We start from the raw sequence: 23,522 nt of genomic DNA, 5'->3' as shown, positions 1-23,522 counted from the left end.
TGTGGCCTGGCATCGGTTCCAGATTTCACCCTCCTTCCCCCTCATGAAGCCCTAGCGAGACACGTAGGGGAGCCTTTCATCTACCTGATAGTACCTGATGAGTAAGTAATAATGTTTAATGTGGCTCATGTGCTCTCCATAGTTGTTGGAGATACTTATTATCCCTAAAACTAAGCACTTTTGCACTTTATATTGAGATCCTGTGGTCTATGGGATGCACTTCCACATTTCCTTATAGGTTTAACCCATTCAGGTTCACTATAGGAATATTAACATCTCCTTTTACCTATTTGAAAGGGAATTTCTGTGCCTTTTTCGTTCTCCTCACTAATTTCTATGATCCTTTGATATTTATTGAATTTTATACTTATCTTGTGACCCCCTATGTATTTTTTTTGTTAAATAAAACTTTTTTACATGCATGAAGAATGATTTGGGCTCCAATTATTATGTCACTTGGCACTTTAAGTCCCCTTTTTCTTAAGATTTTAGTCTCATTGTGTGGGGTGTGCCAACACAGCCTGCAAAGAGCTGTTTCTGTGTCCTCTCCCTTACGGATTTGTTTATCTGGATTCTGAAGCATAGCTCTGAACATCAGAAGCAATCGGACAGTGCCAGTTTCAAATCCCCTAAAGGAGCTAATAAAATCAATAAAAAGCGTGTAAAAAAGTTTTAAAAAATGTGAAAAATAAAAAAACACTCCCATTTTGCCCCCCATTGAAAATAGAACACAAAAAATACACATATTTGGTATTGCCACTTTCAGAAATACCAAATCTTTAAAAAAAAAAAAAGTAAATAATCTGATAAATAATAAATAATATTAAAGTAAATTAATCTGATTGCTGGAGGGAATAATGAGAAAAGAAATCAAATTGCCAAATTGACAATTTTTATTTGGTCGCAACAATTAAATGTATTAAGATTGCACAAGAGTTGCATACAAAAATGGTATAATTAAAAACAGAAGCTCAAGATACAAAAAAATAAGCTGTTAATGAGCCCCAGATCCTGAAAAATTAGAATGCTACGGGTCACAGAAAATGGCAAAAAAGGGCAATTTTTTTTTTTTTTTTTTTTACAAATTTTTGATTATTTTTTCTACCACTTAAATAAAAATCAAACTATATATGTTTGGTATTTATTGACTCATATGGACTTGGGGAATCATATTGCCTGGTCAGTTTTATCATATATTAAACATAAAAAAACTGTTGTGGAATTGCACTTTTTTGCATTTTCACCACACTTAGAATTGTTTACCCATTTTCTTGTACAATATGTGTCAGAATGAATGGTGTCTTTCCAAAGTACAACCCACGCCATGTACCAATCAGATTAATTGATTTTATATTTTGATAGATAGTGCACTTCTGAATGCACGGATACCAAATATGTGTATATTTTTTAAATGTTTTATTTACAATGGGGCAATATTTCTTAAAACTTTTTTTATATTTTTTATTTATTTTACTATTCTCTCTAGTGGGCTTTATGGATCAGCAATATGATTTTTTTTATTCATTTCTGTTGATTAGAACTGCAAAGCTCTGATCAGCAGAAATGTAGCATTCTGTCGTATCTCACAGGAAATACATCATGATAGCAACAAGGGTCATCCTATGACCCGTCGCTACCAAAGCAACCATCAGCTCCCCGTGATCCTTTCACAGGGCATCTGATGGTGGTGGGGAACAGTGCGATCCCCGCTGTGCCCATTTAAATCACGCTGTTGCATTTTGACAGCACAATCTAAGTGGTAAGCAGGCACCGGTAGATCACAGATCCACCCATGCTTGTTAGCCCTGTATGTCTGTTGTTCAAATCTGCAGACATTTGTGGGGATCACCATCAGCTCACCACAGCAGTCAGTGGTGATTACCATGACATGACTGATGACGTACCAGTATATCATCGGTCGTGAAGGGATTAACTAAACAACCAAAATGTACAAAAAATACATTTCTGATGTTTAAAAAAACATCAGCTACCCTTCTTTTTAATAACAGCGGTGCCTTCTGTCCATGAATTCTGTCAGTTTCTATAGGGGGCTTTACACACTGCGATATCACTAATGATTTATCGTCGGGGTCACGTCATTAGTGACGCACATCCGGCGTCCTTAGCGACATCGCAGCGTGTGACACGTAAAAGCAATCTAAAACGATCGCAAAACAGGCAAAAATCATTGGTTTTGGAGAGGTCGTCCTAAAACCAAATATCGTCACCTGTTTATTAGCGATGTTGTTCCTCGTTCTTGCGGCATCACACATCGCTATCTGTGACAACGTAGGAACGAGGGACATCTCCTTACCTACATCCACCGGCAATGAGGAAGGAAGCAGGTGGGCGGCATGTTACGGCCGCTCATCTCCGCCCCTCCTCTGCTATTGGATGGCTGCCGTGTGACGTTGCTGTGATGCCGCACGACCAGCCCCCTTAGAAAGGAGGCAGATCGGTGGCCAGAGCGACGTCGCTGACAAGGTATCTGCGTGTGACGCTGCCGTAGCGATAATGTTTACTACGGCAGCGATCACACAATATTGCACGTACAACGGGGGCGGGTGCTATCGTGCTCGACATCGCTAGCCGATGGTAGCAATGTCGTAGCGTGTAAAGCCCGCTTTAATCTGTTGACGATCAATTTTTTGAGTCACAGGAACCATAGCCTCCCAGACATTGTTTAGAGAGGTGGCATTAGTGGTGTTGAGACAGCATCAATCTTCAATACCATCTAGATACACAAATGTCAAATGTGGGATGAGTTCTTTTTCCCAAACAGGTTTCAAGTAAAAGAAGAATCCAATAATAATTATCCTGTTTTATTGTGACATCACAAATACAGAAACAACATTTCGAGTCCTATTAAAAATCCTTGTCTTTGTCTCAACTTGACCAAAACCCGTACTTATACTAGTGGTTGAAACGTTGCTGTTGTTTCTGTATTTTTGATGCTGCAATAAAACAAGATTATCATCAATGAAGCCGACTTAATTTATTTTTCAGAGAAGTGACTGTTAAAAATTTAATAATGTCTCACAAGATTTCGATAGGGTTTTGGTCAGGTGAGGAAGGGGCTATGTCAATATTCTTTCATCTTTAAGGTCTTCAGTGATAGGTGAAGTAGTAGAAACTTTGAAGCATGTGATGGAGCATTGTCCTGCATACAAATCATGGTTTTCTTGACAGATGCTGACTTTTTCCTGTTCCAAGAAAGTGTATTCTAAAAACTGTCAGTAGGTTTGGGAGTTGACATTGAATCACCTTTCAACCCCAAAAGGTCTAACTTATTCTTCTTTAATATTACTTGCTGGCGTCTGTGTTGAAGTGGATGGCTGTTCCCGTTAGTTATCCAACCAATGGCCAATCCGTCTTATCCTTAAAGAGTCACTCTGAAAACAAATTATATAAAAGTTTTATGGATTGATGAGATTGTGAAGCCCCACAGGTGTGGTGTAGCGGTGCATTACCTTCAGGGACTCCACTTGGTGGGACCGTCTGGTCACAGGTAGGGAACCTTCTTTTGGGATTGTCGTGACGCCACTCTCGGAATTGCGGTCAGTGGGGACCGCCACTGCAGATTAAGGGGTGCCTGGGGCTGATGGTGGGTGCAGTCAGATGTAGTGGCCTCCCGAGAGTGAGGCAAGCCCCAGGGCCCTGTGTCAGTGTGTGGAACCACAAGGCGCAGAATGACTCAAGCACACTCAGAATGTCTTTCAGGGGTTTTACTCACTGTTGATGGCAGGGTGAGTAACCCGGGCGTAGCTGGGATGAACCAGGCTGGAACCAGACGTCCTTCAGACTGACTTGTGAGGGTGGCTACTGACTCGCCTTCTCTAGCCCTTCTGTTGTTTGTGATGACCCCGACTTGCAGTCCCTACGGGGGTCACCCAGGGATGTTGCTGCTCCCCTCGTTTTGGCCCATTTGCTTGTAGCCTGGACCAGTTCACTCCGGCTGCATGCCTCCTGTGAACTATGGGCCCTCACTTTGCTACGTGGCTGCGGACTCTGTGGTGTTGTCTTGGGGGTTTGAAGTGCCCCCTCAGGCAGGTTTGGCAGAAGAAAGATGAATCTATCTCTGCACCAGGACCTGTTACCCTTTGCAGGCCTGGTACCTCCCCAGCAGTCTCTTTACTCTGCCACCCGTTTGCTCTCTCTTTAGCCATGGGTGGATTTCGGGTGGCACTACTAGGTGACCGATCTCCCCCGTCAGTAGTCACTGCGCGGATGCTGTTAGATTGCAGCAGCTCCAGGGCCCTCCGTCTGCTCTCCCTGAGCTCCACACTAAACTGGCTCACTCGTGTGTTCTGCATGTCTTCTCCTGTCTGAGCTCCACTTCCATGCTCCTCACTCCTCAACACCCTGCTCTAGACTCCTCCTTCCTCTTTCTCTTTCCCCACTGTGCCTGCTTATGTCACCTAGCAACCAGGCTCTCTACCACACCCCTTGAGTGGTCATGAAGGCACGCCCCCTCCTGGAAGATCTCAGGAGTCCTCCCAAAGGTACATGTGTGAGACCTGATTACTATGCGCCTGTGTAGTCACACCTCGGTCAGCCTTCTGGATTACCTGTATTGTACTGCCCCCAGCATGGGTGCAGTACTCAGTGGTGCCTGACCAGGTCAGGGGCGCCACATTCCCCCTTAGTTATCACCAGCATGTCCTCGGGCTGCAAGACAACATTTTAAAATGCATAAAACAGTAAAACATATAAAACATTTTAAAACCACCAGGTACCATACATCACCACCCTCCACCCACAAGTCCGTTAACCCATCCAAAACCCTCATAGGAGGCAGGTCACCGGTCCTTTTGGCAACCAGGTCTGGGCCATCCGCTTCCCCAGACCTTTCCTCCAACCTTCCTCTCCTGTTGGCCGCGACTTCAGCCACTTCTGGCAGGATGTAGAGGCGGCTTTCATGGGCTGGTGGTTTCAGGGTATACCTGGCCTGGTTGAGCCGCGCCTTCAGCCTCTTCTGGCAGGATGTAGAGGCGGCCTCCACAGTTGGTGCTGACCAGGTACCCTCTTTGTGGTGGAGAGCCAGGCCCCATAAACAGGCGTGTTCCCTAGTTGCAGGTGAGCCAGGCCCCATAAACAGGCGTGCTCCCTGGTTGCAGGCGAGCCAGGCCCCTAAACAGGCTGGCTCTGGTGGTGGTACCTCTGGGGTAACTATATACACTGTGAGAGTTTGTGGCTATAGCCAGTTTATAGCCTTAAGGTTCATAGGTTAAAGTGCGCAAAGCCTGGTGCAAAGTGGCAATTTCTCACATTAGTTCATGTGGGCACATGCTTAAACTTGTGAACGTTGCAAACTGGTCAAAAACAGTAACTTGCTGTACTTTCTTTACTTTTCTCTACTCCTCCATTTCACCAGGGCTTGGGCCTGTAGGGCTGCGGCACCTGTTGCTTTCTCCATCTCTGTTATCATCCGTAGTGGTCTCATCAATGGGTTCTATGTCTTTTCTTTCCTCTTCTTCTGTTTCTGTTTCTTTTTCTCTGTCTTGTTCTTGTTCTATTATCTCTTTTGGCTTTTTCTTTTGTGCTGTTTCTCTAGATTTTGGGATTGGTATAGAAGCGGCTGGACTGTAGTCAGGTTCTTTAGGACATGGTGTAACGTCGAGCGCGTACTATCCTCGTTCTCCTTGATGTCTTGTGAATTCTACTAGGTCTCCCATCTGTAGGTTTCTTCCTGGATGTCCTCGAGGTAAATGTGCTCTTACATCCCTTCTGTTCACAAATATGCCTTCTTTCATGCCAGGTGCAACGATAAAGCCATACCCTGATTTTAAGCTGAAGTCTTCTACTACACCACGACAAAGGATTCCCCTTTCTTGGTAGTGAATCTTTCTTTGGTGTTGCATATCTTCAAGGTCTTTAGCTGTTACATCATACCTGTCAGGAGATTGCTGGGTTGCGGCTCATCTTGCGTGGGCGCTGCGTGAAGCTCTAGTTGTGGGGCTCCTCTTTACCGCAGGCTCCCAGGTCACATACATGCTTGGTATGGTGATGGCTAGAGGTTCTTCTTCTGAGGGTGTTGGGCTCTTTTCATCCCAGCGGGAATACGGCAGCATTTCTGGCATCAGCTCCTCAGCTTCCTGGCCTCCCCTTCCCCTTAGTTCTCCTGAGCACTCCTCTTCATAGTTTCATAGTTTCATAGTTTTTAAGGTTGAAGGGAGACTCTAAGTCCATCTAGTTCAACCCGTAGCCTAACATGTTGATCCAGAGGAAGGCAAAAAAACCCCAATGTGTCAAATAAGCTCCAATGGGGAAAAAAAATTCCTTCCTGACTCCACATACGGCAATCAGACTAGTTCCCTGGATCAACACCCTGTCATAAAATCCAATATACATAACTGGTAATATTATATTTTTCAATTAATGCGATCAGGCTCTGCTTAAATTTTACTTGTGAATCCCTCAATACAACATCATACGGCAGAGAGCTCCATAGTCTCACTGCTCGTACAGTAAAGAGTCCTCATCTGTGATTATGATTAAACATTCTTTCCTCAAGACGTAGCGGATGCCCCCGTGTTCCAGTCGCAGGCCTAGGTGTAAAGAGATCTTTGGAAAGGTCTCTGTACTGTCCCCTCATATATTTATACATTGTGATTAGATCCCCCTAAGCCTTTGTTTTTCCTAACTAACTAACCCCAAGTTTAATAACCTGTCTTGGTATTGCAGCCCACCCATTCCTCTAATAATCTTGGTCGCTCTTCTATCTACCTGTAAGATTATGCTATTTATAACCTTCTATACTTTTGCTAACAAGAAATGCATCCATTCCTCTCTTAAATTCATTCAGTGAGTTGGCCATCACCACTTCCTCAGGAAGAGAGTTCCAGAGCCTCACTGCTCTTACCGTGAAGAACCCTCTTCTATGCTGATGTAGGAATTTTCTTTCCTCCAATCGAAAAAAATGCCCCCTTGTTCTTGTCATAGTCCTTGGTACAAACAGATCATGGGAGAGATCTCTATATGGCCCTCTGATATATTTGTACATATTTATTAGGTCTCCCCTAAGTCTTCTCTTTTCTAGAGTAAATAGACCTAATTTTGATAACCTTTCCGTGTATTGTAATGCACCCATTCCATTTATTATTTTAGTAGCCCGCCTCTGAACCCTTTCAAGTTCAGTAATGTCTTTCTTCAGCACCGGCGCCCAAAATTGCACACAATACTCCAAGTGTGGTCTGACTAGTGATTTGTACAGAGGGAGAATGATGTTTTCATCTCGTGCCCCCAGACCTCTTCTAATGCATCCCATCACCCTATTTGCTTTGGTGGCTGCTGCCTGACACTGGGCACTCCAATTTAAATACTTATTCACTAAGATGCCTAAGTCTTTTTCCATGTCTGATTTCCCCAGCAGTTTCCCATTTAGTAAGTAATCGTAGCATCTGTTTCTCCTTCCCATGTGCATAACCTTACACTTATCTGTGTTAAACCTCATTTGCCATTTTTCAGCCCAATTCTCCAATTTACTCAAGTCCATCTGTAGTTGCAAACTGTCCTCCTTTGTGTTAACTACCTTACATAGTTTTGTATCATCTGCAAATACTGATATTTTACTCTGTAAACCATCCACCAGATCATTAATAAATATATTAAATAGTAGGGGGCCCAATACAGACCCCTGTGGCACCCCACTAGTAACCCTGGCCCAATCTGAGTATGCACCATTAATAACCACTCTTTGTTTTCTACCACTAAGCCAGCTACCTACCCATCTACACACATTTTCCCCGAGCCCAAGCTTTCTCATTTTACTTAGCAGTCTTTTATGTGGGACAGTGTCAAATGCTTTACCGAAGTCAAGATAAATGACATCCAATGATTCTCCTCGGTCCATGTGAGAGCTTACATCCTCATAGAAGCTGATCAGGTTAGTTTGACAGGAGCGATCCTTCATAAATCCATGTTGATATGGCGTTAAACAGTTATTAACATTGAGACATTCCATAATAGTATCCCTTAAAAACCCTTCAAACATTTTACCCACAACAGATGTTAAGCTTACCGGCCTATAGTTTCCAGGTTCCCTTTTGCACCCTTTTTTGAATATTGGTACCACATTTGCTAGCCGCCAATCCAGTGGAACAGACCCAGTTTCTATAGAGTCTTTAAATAAAAGGAATAGAGGCCTGTCTATCACATTACTTAACTCCCTTAATACCCGAGGGTGAATGCCATCAGGGCCTGGTGATTTGTCAATTTTAATGTTACTAAGTCGGTTCTGCACTTCTTCCTGGGTTAGGCAGGTCATACTTAATGGGGCATTTACATGATCACTCTGCATTTCCCCTGGCATATGCTTTTCCTGTGTGAACACAGTTGAGAAAAAAGTATTTAAAACATTTGCTTTTCCCACATCGCTTTCTATGATTTTACCCTCATTATTCTTTAAAGGGCCAACACCATCAATTTTAATCTTTTTTCTGTTTATATAATTAAAGAATAGTTTGGGATTTGCTTTGCTTTCCTTAGCAATGAGTCTCTCAGTTTCTACTTTTGCTAAATATATTTGTTTTTTACACATTTTATTTTTTTCTCTATATATTTTTAATGCTTCCTCGCTGCCTTCTTGTTTTAGCTTTTTAAATGCCTTTTTCTTATTATTCATTGCCCCTTTTACATCCTTATTAAGCCACATTGGTTTTCTCCTGTTCCTAGCCCTTTTATTTCTGTATGGTATGGCTAGCTCGCAGTGGGTGTTTAATACTGATTTAAAAATTTCCCACTTATTTTCTGTGCTCCCATTTTTGAGGACATTGTCCCAATCAATTTGGCGAAGGTCTTCTCTAAGTTGATCAAACTTTGCTTTCCTGAAATTCAGCGTTTTTGTTACCCCCCTCCAAGGCACCTTACTAAAGGACAAGTGGAATTGTATTATATTGTGGTCACTATTCCCTAGGTGCCCATCCACTCGTACGTCTGTTATTCTATCTGGCCTGTTGCTTAAAATTAAGTCCAGAAGGGCTGCCCCTCTAGTTGGGCCCGGCACAAGTTGGGACAGATAATTATCCTTAGTTACTGACAGAAACCGGTTTCCTTTCTGAGATACACAGGTTTCAGTTTCCCAGTCTATATCGGGGTAATTGAAGTCCCCCATAATAATCACCTCATTGTGATTTGCTGCTTTGTCTATTTGTTTCAATAATACATTTTCAGTGGTTTCTGTTATATTTGGTGGCTTATAACAAACCCCTATGAGGATTTTATTAGTTTTCCCTCCTTGTATCTCCACCCATAGAGACTCCACCTCTTCATTTCCCTCTTGAATATCTTCTCTTAGTCTGGGCTTTAAACTGGACTTTATATATAGACAGACTCCACCCCCTTTCCTTTTTTTACGATCCCTCCTAAACAATTCATATCCTTGCAGGTTAGCCGCCCAGTCATAACTATCATCTAACCATGTCTCAGTTATTCCTACTATGTCGTATTTCTCCTCATACATTACCAGCTCCAGTTCCTCCATCTTATTGGTCAGGCTTCTTGCATTGGTCAGCATGCAGGAAAGAAGTTTTGCTCCCCTTTTCTCAGCTTCCTTCTTAGTACCCTGTCTTGGGTCCTCTTTACGGCATCTAGTATCCTTGATTAGTTTGTCCTTCTGCTGCATGTTCTTGTCTGCTGTTTTTTTCTCCCATCCCCTCTTCTTCTAGTTTAAAGCCCTCCTGATGAGTGTGGCAAGCCTTCTGGCGAACGTGTGTTTCCCAGGTTTTGTGAGGTGTATCCCGTCTCTTGCGAGAAGTCCATCGTAGAGGTAATTCACTCCATGGTCTAAGAATCCAAATCCTTGCTGCCTGCACCACCGTCGTAGCCAGTTGTTCAAATTTAGTATCCTATTCCATCTTCTGACACCATGGCCATCGACTGGGAGGATTGATGAGAAAACAACCTGTACGTTCCGTTCCTTTATTTTCTTCCCCAGAATTTCAAAGTCTTCACAAATAGTTGGCAGATCATTTCTTGCCGTGTCGTTTGTTCCTACATGTATCAATAGGAATGGGTATTCGTCCTTGGATCCGAGGATAGTTGGTATCCTGTTGGCCACATCCTTGATTTTTGCTCCAGGGAGGCAGCATACTTCTCGTGCGGTTATGTCCGGCCTGCAGATAGTTGCCTCCGTGCCTCTTAGTAGTGAGTCGCCCATAACTACCACTCTTCTTTTCTTTCTGGACGCACTGCTTGTTGCTCCTGAGTGCTTTTGAGTGTCTTTTGTTTCTGCTTTTGTTGACAAAGTAACTTCTTTTGTTGATACTGTGTCTTCTCCTGTAGAGACGGTATCATCCTGAGCTGTGCCATTTTCGTTCTCCAGCATGAGGGCTTCATATTGGTTGCTAAGCTGTGTGGGTGGTGCCGACCACTTGATCCGCTGGCTTCTTTTGGTCACATGTGTCCACTTTTCAGCCTCTGTATGTGTTCTGAAGCTTTTCTCACTTTCCATATCCTGAATTGTTGCTTCTGCCTCGTCCAAGAAGTCCTCATGTTCTTTAATTAGCTTCAAAGTTGCTATTCTTTCTTCCAGTCCCCGCACCTTTTCCTCTAAGAGGGCAACAAGTTTGCACTTTTGACAGGTGAAGTTGAATTTCTTGTGCGGCAGATCCGTAAACATGTAGCATGTGTTGCAGGTGACCATGTGGATTTTCTTCTCTTCCATAATGCTGATGTAGCGTATGACAGGCGAAAGTCCTCAAACAGCGAGACCCGGCAAGTCCCAGCAATCGATCAGCTTACGGCGACTCTTCTCTTCTTAAACAGCTACAGTTATCACCACTATGAGATTGTGTTAAAACTATGCCACACTTATCTTCAGTCGCCTCCCTTTACTTCAGTACCTCGCACTCTCAGCACCTCGCTAGCTCTGGCTGGTTTATATAGTTCTACAAGGACTACTAGAAGCTGCTAGAAGCTTCTAGAAACAGGTGTGGCTAATACTACTGACTAAATCACTAGACACACTTTTTTTTTTTTTGCTTTTTCACAGTACCCCAGACAAACACAGACAACAAGTCCCTAATGAAATTAAACAGTTACAGTTATCACCACTATGAGATTGTGTTAAAACTATGCCACACTTATCTTCAGTCGCCTCCCTTTACTTCAGTACCTCGCACTCTCAGCACCTCGCTAGCTCTGGCTGGTTTATATAGTTCTACAAGGACTACTAGAAGCTGCTAGAAGCTTCTAGAAACAGGTGTGGCTAATACTACTGACTAAATCACTAGACACACTTTTTTTTTTTTTTTGCTTTTTCACAGTACCCCAGACAAACACAGACAACAAGTCCCTAATGAAATTAAACAGTTACAGTTATCACCACTATGAGATTGTGTTAAACCTATGCCACACTTATCTTCAGTCGCCTCCCTTTACTTCAGTACCTCGCTGGGGATGGAGTTTTGTCAGCAGGCCAGGGTAGTGGGCTTTTTAGCGTGGATGTTGCAGGAGTCTTCCTGTGGGCATGTGGAGGGAGCAGATACCGGTCCACCATCTGTTGTGGGAAATGGGCCTCTAGATCAGCCTTCAGCTTCCAGTATTCGGGGTCCTTGCCCAGCGTGAGCGGGAGGTCCAGTTCCTTGGGCTGGGGAGCGGTGTCTGCTCTGGCCTTAAAGGCCGGGGTAGATGACCTTGCAGTCTTGTCTTGGCGGGCCGCGCCCTGCATGGTGGTGGCCTGATCTTGGCGGGTCGCGCCTGGCATGGCGGCGGCCTGAATTGGAGTCGCTGCAGTGACCGATTCTTGGCGGGCCTAGCATGGCGGCGGCCTGGGTCAGCGTCACTTCTGTGGCATGGATTAGCTTTGCCGCGGCGGCGGGGTCTTGCTTGGCCGAGCGGGGCTTCGCTGCTGCGGTGTGGATGGGTGTCGCTGCTGCGGTGTGGATGGGCGTCGCCGCTACGGTGGCATCTTGGTGGGCCGCACCTGGCGTGGCTGCGGCCTGGATCAGCGTCGCTCCTACGGTGTGGATTGGCGTCGCTCCGGCGGTGCGGATGGGCATCGTGGCTGCGGCAGGATCTTGGCGGGCTGAGCCTGGCGTGGCTGCGGCCTGGATCGGCAACGCTCCTGCGGTGTGGATTGGCATCACTCCGGCGGTGCGGATGGGCATCGCGGCTGCGGCGGGATCTTGGCAGGCTGAGCCTGGCATGGCTGCGGCCTGGGCTTGGCGGGCTGCACCTGGCATGGCTGCGGTCTGGTTCAGCGTCGCCGCGCTGGGCATCTCTCCAGGGACCGCAGGCATGGTAGCGGGAGTCGGGGCACTTGCGCCGGCAGGGGCATCAGATGACTCACCCTTCAGCAGCATCTCCGGTGTTCGGGCGGTCGCTGCTCTGCGCGTCGCTTGCCTCACTGTCCACTTCTCATGGGCCCGAGTGATTCCAGCTATCTCGCTGAGTTCTGTGCATGCTTCCCGGATCTGCTGCAGCACCTTCGCCTCCAGCCTCTCACACCACTGGTCCAGCTCCTAGTTCCACCAGGCAGCGGAGCCCATCTCTGGATCGCTGCATGTGAACGCCATTTTCTCTGTATCGTCACTGCTCTCCAGATCTTCTATCTGTAGCAGGCTTGTCACGTCCTGTAGCTCTTCTCCCAGCAGCAGGCTTATGGCTCCCTTTCCTTCCCACCATCTCTGCACACCTCCGCTCTCATTACTTGCGAGGTCAGGACTCTGCAGGGGTTCTCCGGGTAGCCACACCTCTTCGTGGGTGGTAACTTCTTCCAGCGCGGGCTTCTGCTGTTTTTCAGCGCGCTTTTCATGGTGGCAATATGGTGGCGCTTCCAATTTTTCAAGCGGACCGCCCAGGCACATGGTCATCTGTCTGTACAGGTCTAGTCCTTATCCTGTTTGTGATGACAAATGTGAAGCCCCACAGGTGCGGTGTAGCGGTGCATTACCTTCAGGGACTCCACGTGGTGGGACGGTCTGGACACAGGTAGGGAACCTTCTTTTGGGATTGTCGTGACGCCACTCTCGGAATTGCGGTCAGTGGGGACCGCCACTGCAGATTAAGGGGTGCCTGGGGCTGATGATGGGTGCAGTCAGATGTAGTGGCCTCCCGAGAGTGAGGCAAGCCCCAGGGCCCTGTGTAAGTGTGTGGAACCACAAGGCGCAGAATGACTCAAGCACACTCAGAATGTCTTTCAGGGGTTTTACTCACTGTTGATGGCAGGGTGAGTAACCCGGGCGTAGCTGGGATGAACCAGGCTGGAACCAGGCGTCCTTCAGGCTGACTTGTGAGGGTGGCTACTGACTTGCCTTCTCTAGCCCTTCTGTTGTTTGTGATGACCCCGACTTGCAGTCCCTACGGGGGTCACCCAGGGAAGTTGCTGCTCCCCTCGTTTCGGCCCGTTTGCTTGTAGCCTGGACCAGGTCACTCCGGCTGCTTGCCTCCTGTGAACTATGGGCCCTCACTTTGCTACGTGGCTGCGGACTCTGTGGTGTTGTCTTGGGGGTTTGAAGTGCCCCCTCAGGCAGGTTTGGCAGAAGAAAGATTAATCTATCTCTGCACCGGGACCTGTTACCCTTTGCGGGCCTGGTACCTCCCCAGCAGTCTCCTTACTCTGCCACCCGTTTGCTCTCTCTTTAGCCTTGGGTGGATTTCGGGTGGCACTACTAGGTGACCGATCTCCCCCGTCAGTAGTCACTGCGCGGACGCTGTTAGATTGCAGCAGCTCCAGGGCCCTCTGTCTGCTTTCCCTGAGCTTCACACTAAACTGGCTCACTCGTGGATTCTGCACGTCTGCTCCTGTCTGAGCTCCACTTCCATGCTCCTCACTCCTCAACACCCTGCTCCAGACTCCTCCTTCCTCTTTCTCTTTCCCCACTGTGCCTGCCTATACACCTAGCAACCAGGCTCTCTACCACACCCCTTGAGTGGACATGAAGGCACGCCCCCTCCTGGAAGCTCTCAGGAGTCCTCCCAAAGGTACATGTGTGAGACCTGATTACTATGTGCCTGTGTAGTCACACCTCGGTCAGCCTTCTGGATTACCTGTATTGTACTGCCCCCAGCATGGGTGCAGTACTCAGTGGTGCCTGACCAGGTCAGGGGCGCCACAAGATATCCATAAAACTATTGAAAAAATTGGTTTTCAGAAATTTCTACGCTGAGTTTTGGTGTTTCAACTTATGTAACTTTTCCAATGGTTGTCGGGTTTCAGCCTTTTTTACCTCAGCCATATCTCTGCGCAGTACACATCTTCTAGGTTCTCCAGGAAGGCTGCAGTTCTGGAATATGACAGCACTGGAGGATAATGGGTTCATGGAAGCTTCATGTTTGATTATTCTAAAATCTTTTACAGTTAATGTGCAACAATTTCTCTTCAGTAAAAGACTGATGGAACATCCTACCTGTGAACAGGTGCAAACTGAACAAGTAACATAGTAACATGTTACGAGCTCATGCCTTCTGATTGAGCACTCAGCTTTAGGAGATTTTAATTCTCCATTTGCATGTTCTTGGCTGCCCATAAATTGTAGGTTTTTAATCCATAGAGAGGCATTAGTTTTATAAATACACAACAAAAAGAGGTTGCCTTGCCGTTGGCTGTTGGGCTCACATAAAACTGGCCAGTTTTGTGAGCTAAGTATCTCAATCTTTATATGTTGTTCATAGCAGTAATGAATGCCTATATTCCCATATTAATTGTTCCACATATCTTAGCACTACAGAGGTGCAACTGCCTCTATTTTGTTACTATGTTTCATGTCCAGTTGCACCTGTTCACATTAGAAAGATAGGAAGTGCCTTCAGTCTTTTTCTTAGATAACAGGTTTATGCCTTCCTATTGAGCATACCTGCTCTTCAACCTCAGACAATTTTAATTCCCCATTTGCAAGTTACAAATGAACATGTTCTTGAGGAATATTTCCTATTGAGTGTAGTAGGGGGATATATGCATATTATAAATTCAGAGAGGGGGTGACAGAGACTGAAATATTTTTTTGTTAAAATACAGTCACCCTGATTGAAAATGGTAAGATCAAGAAAATCAATAAATATTTTGCTGACAGTTGGAGAAAAGGGAAGTCATTGGAGAATATATGAGAAAGGAAAGAACCATCATTATTTTCAGAATTGTCCCAAATAAAGAATAAGTCATCAATATAACTTTATAGCATGCAATATGCTTGTTAAAAATGCAATTATAAATATAAAGGGTTTCAAAAATGGACATGAATAGATTTGTATGCATTGATGTAATTTATGAGCCCAAAGCGGTACCGAGTTTTCGATGATAGGTTTAATTCATAAAAGTAAAAAAAAAAATATTGTGCTAAATCTGACAGTGTTCTCAAAGCTTTTTTGACATAATCATTGTAATTTTGATTAACTATTCCACTCCATTTGTTGGCTAATCTGATGACAATATTGACATTTTCTCATAATGATTTTAGAGCTTTTTGTTTAGTGGGATTCAGATTTTTTGTGCCTTTAATGGGAATGGTATAAGAAAAACATTAAACTCTTGTAGACCATGTCATTGAATGTATTTAAATTATGTCCATTACAGTAAAAATTGGATTTTCCCTTGACATCAGCATGCAAAAAAAGGATTTAATGAAGGTGTAGAGGAAATATTTTTATTGACCATTAGTGTGTAGTGCGTCTTTAATGTTAGTTTCCAGATATAGGTCTGGTGATCGATAAAGAGATCTAAATCCCTTGATTTGTATGTAGGGCAAAAGGATCAACATTGGTTGATAGAGTATGGTCAACATTTTTTATTGATGTTATTTACTTTTATATATGTTTTTCCGTTGTTCATTTTTGTTTGATCCATGTTCTACATCCTCTGTGTGATTATTTCTTTTATTGCTTTTTGTGCCAAATAGTTTGTGATCAGACCCTTTTTGGGGTAAAAAGGAATGTATGGCCATTCGCTGACAGTATTATCTGTAGTGATTATAATCTTCAAGGGAGATGGGGATGAAATGGGTTGCAGGGTGGCAGTGGGAGGATATTAATATGTGGAGAAATCCAGGAGATCAACGGATTCTTTTGTCTCATTAACCACGAGCACAGTTTGTGATGATATTTTGGAAACAGAAAAATCTTTGATGACTTCTGCCATGAAACTGGTTGATAGTATTCTTTCTTTTGTAATTTTTGTATTTTTTTTATGTTTTCCAGGTGTTTCCGTGTCTCATGGAATGATGAGGAATCAGTCTCCTTAATCATGGAAATTAATTCAGAGAGGTTTTTAGAGCGATTTTCAGGGGAAGTGTCTTAAGATGTAACCATTTTGGTCAAATAAATGGCTTTAGAAAAACCATGATAATGGTTCAGAGGAGGAAGCATTTTTAAGACAAAGGAATTTATTTTATGCTCTTATCCTCGAAACATGTAAAATAAAATAGTTATCCAGAATTCAATCTGGTTTCCTTCATATGGCAGTGCAGTGTTTACCCTTTTTTCTCCACTGAAGGGAATAGTTTTGCAAGCTACTGTCGATTAATCCGTACAACATTTGAGATATGTTTTATAAAATAACTATATAGATATATCTATCAACAACAAACACTTACAAACACAACAAAAACTTACCATAGCACTCTGGAGGTTGTTCCCATTTTCCTTCCATACACCGGATTGTTGCAGACCCGTACATCCTATATCCTCTGGTACACTTCATGGTAACTTCATCTTTGCTGTAATAAGTTTCCTTTAGATCTATGATTTCAGCATATCTGGGATTATGCACAAGAGGACATTTCTGTCTTTTTTCTAGATGAAAATAAAAATAATTTATTGATAAGTAATGATGTTTAAATAATGATAGTCTACATTCCCACTACATTTTTCACCCTGTGGAAATTTTTTATCAGGTTAAAAAAATAACTTAAATTTTTTATCAGACGCTTTTAAGAACAACAGCATTTTTTTTAAATCTATTAACCAAACGGAAGACTTATGGCACATTTTAATGTAATGTGGGTACAACCATGCAATCAAGTGAAAGCTTAGGGCCCACAACCAACTCCATCGTTTTTTTAAGGTGCAAATATAAAAGCAATTTTATTATTATAGAAAAGTTAAAAGACAAAGGTTGCTGGAAAATTTCTGCGATACATAGATAGATACATAATCAATATACACAATACATAGTTACACAACAACACCTGAAACAATAGCATAGAGAGGACAGCTTTCAAAAGTGCAGTGGGTGAGCTTTAAACAGCGCTGTAAATGCACCACCTCCTACCCATTCACACTCAACCCTCCCTGAAGTCAGAAAAGCAGCCATGGCTATAATATGTATCTCAACGGGAAAGGTGGAAAAAAACAGGACATCACCATCCATCCACCCATGATATGATTAAGCCATCGTAAATACTGCAAAACGTACGTCAGGTTCTCCACGGGAGTCTCTTCTACCGGCCTGCTTTTCCCAGCGCTGACACCCTGATTGGTAATACGATTCACGTTTTTTTTCCCCCTTTGCCGTTGAGATACAAATTATAGCCATGGCTGCTTTTCTGACCTCAGGGAGGCTTGAATGTGAACGGGTAGGAGGTAATGCATTTACAGCGCTGGTTAAAGCTCACCCACTGCATCTTTGAAAGCTGTCCTCTATGCTATTGTTTCAGGTGTTGTGTAACTATGTATTGTGTATATTGATTATGTATTTATCTATGTATCGCAGAAATTTCCCAGCAACCTTTGTCTTTTCACTTTTCTATATTAATAAAATTGCTTTTATATATGCACCTTAAAAAAATTCCTCATTCTCTTGTGTTCCATTTTTATAAATCTGTTGTATTATTTTAAAATTGGATCTTTTTTTCAAAATGGTTTTTTTCTTGTAACTTACTCTTATTTTGACTAGTATTGTGTAAATAGAAAAAATCATCAGTATCAACTTCTAAAGGACAGAAGCATGAAGCAATCTACTTGTCTGATAATTTCAAGAAAAAAATTCTAATGGAAAGATGGCAAACAAAGGCCAACAGATGCTTAAATCCTTCCCGACATTGGATGCATTGGTACTTTACCTGTCATGTCCCTGTGTATGATGAGGGCTTCAGTTCTAGCGATCCAAATAATAGTAGGATGATGATGAGTTTCCATATCATTTGGGGCCTTTATTTTTTTTAAAATCAGATAATTTTATTAACATTTTTGTTTAACAAGATAAAAACTACGCATACATGCAAGTATGCAAACTAATCTCCCTCCCACCCCCCAAACAAAGTCCCGTTTTCGACTTAACATACAATATATTAATCTGTTCAATTACATTCAAAAACATAGTTAGGCATAGATCAGCAATCAATCAGCAACTAATAAAATAACCGACTGAAACACCTGCAACCCAACCTGACACTTTGACCCATTCCCAGGCAGCCAAGCTAAACCAGAATCGCCATCAGGACACTAGCCAAGGTCAATGTCACCGGAGCCAAATTTGGAGTGTCAAGCCATGGGGCCCATAGGTCCTCAAATGTATTGCTCTTTTCTTCTGATAGACATATTTCTCGAGAATGAGGGTATTGTTTACCTTGTCAACAAGCTCTTTAGTATCAGGGACTTTACTATTTTTCAGTACAATGCTATGACCTTCCATGCCTGATATAATATACAAGCGATAGCAATCTTCTGGCTCTCCTGGATAGGGAATTCCACAGTGTATCCAAGAATACATGTCAGAGGTCGGCGATTCATACGGCAATCATACACAGAGTCAATAAGGTAAAGCACTCCCGTCCAGTATCTTCTCAAATGTGGACAGTTCCCCTTAAGATGAATCAAATCAACGTCCGGGACTCCACATTTCCAGCAGCACAAGTCAGGGCTAGCGCCTATTTTGAATAAAAATGCCATGGTCCTATATACCCTAAGTACTAAAAATAGTTGTGACAACCTCTGTAATTCACTTGCAAACAATAGCGGGATATTTTGAAGTACCTCTTCACACACCTCCTCAGAAATAGTCCCTAGGTTAGGTCTCTCTGCCACTTATCCCTAAGACCGCAGATATTTGGGGCCTTTCTGAGGACCCCTGTGCCTGTCATGATGGTGCTCCTGTGAATCATACCTCTACATAATACGCTCTCCCCATATACCATATATCTCTACTATTATCCTCTTTAGGTCTTTCACAGCTTACTAACGCTCTTATAAATGGATGTGGAAATACATTGTACTTGGTCTTCTCCAGTCTTTGCTCAGTATAATTTTACTAATTCTCATCTCCCACTCTCTAACAACTGCAAACTTTCTCTAATGTGTCAAAATTTGTCATTCCATTAGGGACACTCTACATTCCATATACTGTATGCAGAAATTTATATTCCATCAATATCAAGCAACTTAAACATATACAGTCATCATTGGCCCCAATCACCTTCCTCTTGTCCTGACTTACCATCTATACATTATAATAACAACACAATGGAAAGTGTCCTGATTATTCTCCATTGAATCAAAGTGTCATATCTAGAGTTGAGCGCGGTTCGCGGTTCGAGGTTCTCCAGTTCGCGGCTCGAGTGATTTTGGGGGCTGTTCTAGATCGAACTAGAACTCGAGCTTTTTGCTAAAGCTCGATAGTTCTAGATACGTTCGAGAACGGTTCTAGCAGCAAAAAGACCAGCTAATGACTAGCTGCCTTTCCGCTGTAATAGTGTAAGTCACTCTGTGACTCACACTATTATGAAATTTCAGTGTATAGTGTGCGGGAACAGCGCAGTCAGATCACTGCTGTATGGATAATGGCGATCGCCATTTTTTTTGTCCTTGTCTTCCTTCCCTAAGCGCGCGCGTGTAGTGGGGCGGGCCAGCATGTCAGCCAATCCCAGACACACACAGCTAAGTGGACTTTTAGCCAGAGAAGCAATGGCATGTGTGATAGGATGTCCATGTCACATGTCCCTGCATTACAAAAACGGACATTTTCCTCCAGCACGCCATTATCTGCCTTCTGCGTCCTTGGTGTCAGTCACCGCTGGCGCAGCTCCTATCTCCAATACTGCTGTGTACGCTCTATACACAGCGCTTTACAGAATAGGGATAGAAGTTTCTATCAGTCCTTTTAAGGGCTAATACCGGCAGGGTCAGAGCCATAGGTGACAGGTCCGTGAAAACAGAGTTTAACAGCTACACAAGATGACAGCGTCTGTGTAGCTAAGGTCAGGGATTTCCTTGCTGCATTTCCCAATTAGGAGGTATAGAAAGGCAGGCTTCCTTTCTCTACCCAGGGACCCACAACCCTGCCACTGTACCCTCCTTCCCTTTGCACACTCAAACTCATTGTTACTAAGCCATTATACTAGCAAACACTGAGTGAACTTAGTGGCATCCTAAACGTGGCTGTTGGACTTCTGTACTGTCCCACTAGTGCAAAGATATTTGCAGCACGTCTGCCTGCATTGCACACTCAAACTCATTGTTACTAAGCCATTATACTAGCAAACACTGAGAGAACTTAGTGGCATCCTAAACGTGGCTGTTGGACTTCTGTATTGTCCCACTAGTGCAAAGATATTTGCAGCACGTCTGCCTGCATTGCACACTCAAACTCCTTGTTATTAAGCCATTATACTAGCAAACACTGAGTGTACTTAGTGGCATCCTAAAAGTGGCTGTTGGACTTCTGTATTGTCCCACTAGTGCAAAGATATTTGCAGCACGTCTGCCTGCATTGCACACTCAAACTCATTGTTACTAAGCCATTATACTAGCAAACACTGAGTGAACTTAGTGGCATCCTAAACGTGGCTGTTGGACTTCTGTATTGTCCCACTAGTGCAAAGATATTTGCAGCACGTCTGCCTGCATTGCACACTCAAACTGATTGTTACTAAGCCATTATACAAGCAAACACTGAGTGAACTTAGTGGCATCCTAAACGTGGCTGTTGGACTTCTGTATTGTCCCACTAGTGCAAAGATATTTGCAGCACGTCTGCATTGAACATCCAAGCTCATTGTTACAAAGCTATTATACTAGCAATTTATGCTGCCAGTTTAAGGGCCATAGTTGCATTGTCAGGGATAATTATTGTTGTTTATTCTGCTGTTAAAAAACCTAGACCACCGCTGCAATCTACACCACCTCTCAGTTTTTACTACCACATTTTAAGTGCACAATCTTGTCGCAATCAAAATGAGTGGCAAAATGACAGATGCTGGTGGAAAGGGGAAGAGGCTTGTTGGAAAAGGAAAAAAAGGGTTTGTCCGTGGGGAAGGTGGCAAAGCTCCATTAACATCTGCTGAAGATAGACCATCTACCAGCAAAAGTAAGATGTCTACTACTTACCGTGGACAATCTGATGTGCTCCCTTTTTTACGGACACGAACAACTTGAACAAAGGTAGATGATGGTCAAAAAAGGAAAATGCTTGAATGGATCTCAAGTGGTCCAACAAGTGCCCTCTCCGCCACCTCAACTACCGCATCCAAAAAACACCAGTCCTCTGAGTTGTCATCCCAATCAAACTTGCTTTCTCCCAGCTCTGAAGTCTCCATCCGCCCTGCACAGTATGGTGGAACTGAGATGGCTGAGTCTGCAGAGCTGTTCAGTCACACTATAGCCTGGGAATCAGAGGTCTGCTCCCAAGCTAAAGTGAGTACAGACCAGGAAATGGTCTGCAGTGATGCCCAGAACCTTTGTGACTCTGATTCAGGCCGTGAGGACCAAGTTTTTGAGCATAATGTTGACCCTTTTTCACAAACTGTAACACCTGTTGTGATAGACAATGAGGAACATACTGATGACGATGAGATGCAGATACCAGATTGTGATGACAACTTAAATATTCGGTCAGGGCAAGAAGAGGCTCGGTCTGAGGGTGAAGGGAGTGCAACGACAACAATTGATGAGGAAGTTCTAGATCCCACCTACTGTCAACCCACAGTCAGGCACTCGAGGAGGTCAACAGAGGCGGTGGAGGAGGATGCAACCGACGATGAAGTTACCTTGCGCCTTCCTGGACAGAGTCGGAGCACTGGTAGCACGTCTACAACTGCATCCTCAGCCACCACTCTGCCTTTGAGCACTAGTCGGGGGGGCTCAGCAGGTCGCATGCCCTCTAAGCCTTGCCTAGCTTGGTCCTTTTTTGACATAGAAAAAGATCGCCCAAATTATGTGATCTGTAAAATTTGTCGTGATTCTGTTAGTAGAGGGCAAAACCTCAGCAGTTTGACAACTTCTTCCATGAATCGTCACATGAATAAATATCATATGTCCCAGTGGGAAGCTCACCGTGCTGCAATGCGGCATAGCGGAGCGAACCATCCACCGCCTGCCCCTTTCAGTGCATCCGTGCGCTCTTCATCTTCTAGGACTGTGGGGACAGCTGTCACACCTGGTTTTCCACGCACAACTTCCACCACTGTAACCGCAACAGGCATTTTGCTTGGTAGGTCATCAGTTGGTTTGGAAAGGGAAACAAGTGCGTGTGTACAGCTCTCTCAGACATCGATAGCACCAACGTTGGATGAAGGCAACATCATGTCTCCGCCTGCACTTTCCTCACAAACCTGCATTTTTCCAGGGACACCTTACTCAACACCGTCGACACACAGCAGCCAGATCTCTGTCCCTCAGATGTGGACAAATAAAAGGCCATTTCCTGCGACCCATGACAAAGCTAAGAGGTTGACTTTATCCCTCTGTAAGCTCTTGGCTACCAAAATTCTGCCTTTCCGCCTGGTGGACACACAGGATTTTAGCGACCTTATGTCTGTCGCTGTGCCCCAGTACCAGATGCCCAGTCGCCACTACTTCTCTAAGAAAGATGTGCCCGAGCTACACCAGCATGTCGCACACAACATCACCGCTTCCTTGAGAAACTCTGTGTGTCAACGGGTGCATTTCACCACCGATACTTGGACCAGTAAGCATGGACAGGGACGTTACATGTCGCTGACTGGGCACTGGCTAACTATGGTGATAGATGGTGAAGGGTCTGCTGCACAAGTCTTGCTGTCCCCACGACTTGTGTGTCAATCCTCTGTCTGTCCAAGTTCCGCCACTGCTTCTGCCTCCTCCACCTCATCTGGGTCCTCCACCTCCGCCCCAAGCCTGCCTGGTCAGGCCACCAGCGTTATCACAGCGCAGAAGGAATCACGCACCCCTCATTACTATGCTGGCAGCAGAGCGCAACGGCATCAGGCGGTCTTTAGCTTGACATGTCTTGAAAATAAGAGTCACACAGCGACTGAGTTGTGGGCAGCTCTGCAGACTGAGTTTAATAAATGGTTGTCTCCACTCAACCTGCAGGCTGGTAAGGCCATGTGCGACAATGCTGCAAACCTGGGTGCGGCCCTTCGCCTGGGCAAGGTGTCACACCCGTGCCTTGTATGGCTCACGTGTTGAACCTTGTTGTCCAGCAATTTTTAACACACTATCCCGGCCTAGATGGCCTTCTGACCAGGGCACGAAAACTGTCTGCTCACTTCCGCCGTTCAACCGCCGCAGCTGAGCGACTTGCATCGCTCCAGAAGTCTTTCGGCCTGCCAGTTCATCGCCTGAAATGCGATGTGGCGACACGCTGGAATTCAACTCTCCACATGTTACAGCGA

At 44.3% G+C, this 23,522-nt stretch overlaps 1 protein-coding gene across 1 annotated transcript in view; it reads right to left on the bottom strand.

Annotated features, from left to right (window-relative positions):
- LOC142250054 (complement factor H-related protein 1-like) overlaps window positions 1-23,522 on the bottom strand; it is a 513,811-nt gene that overhangs the window by 59,012 nt on the left and 431,277 nt on the right. Inside the window, exon 7 of the mRNA XM_075322116.1 lies at window positions 16,546-16,725. Within this exon, the coding sequence (XP_075178231.1) occupies window positions 16,546-16,725 (180 nt within the window). The remainder of the gene's footprint in view (window positions 1-16,545; window positions 16,726-23,522) is intronic.

The sequence above is a fragment of the Anomaloglossus baeobatrachus genome, chromosome 8, assembly GCF_048569485.1.
Source record: "Anomaloglossus baeobatrachus isolate aAnoBae1 chromosome 8, aAnoBae1.hap1, whole genome shotgun sequence".
Classification (NCBI taxonomy): Eukaryota; Metazoa; Chordata; class Amphibia; order Anura; family Aromobatidae; genus Anomaloglossus; species Anomaloglossus baeobatrachus.
This window is presented reverse-complemented; position numbering and strand designations above follow the sequence as displayed.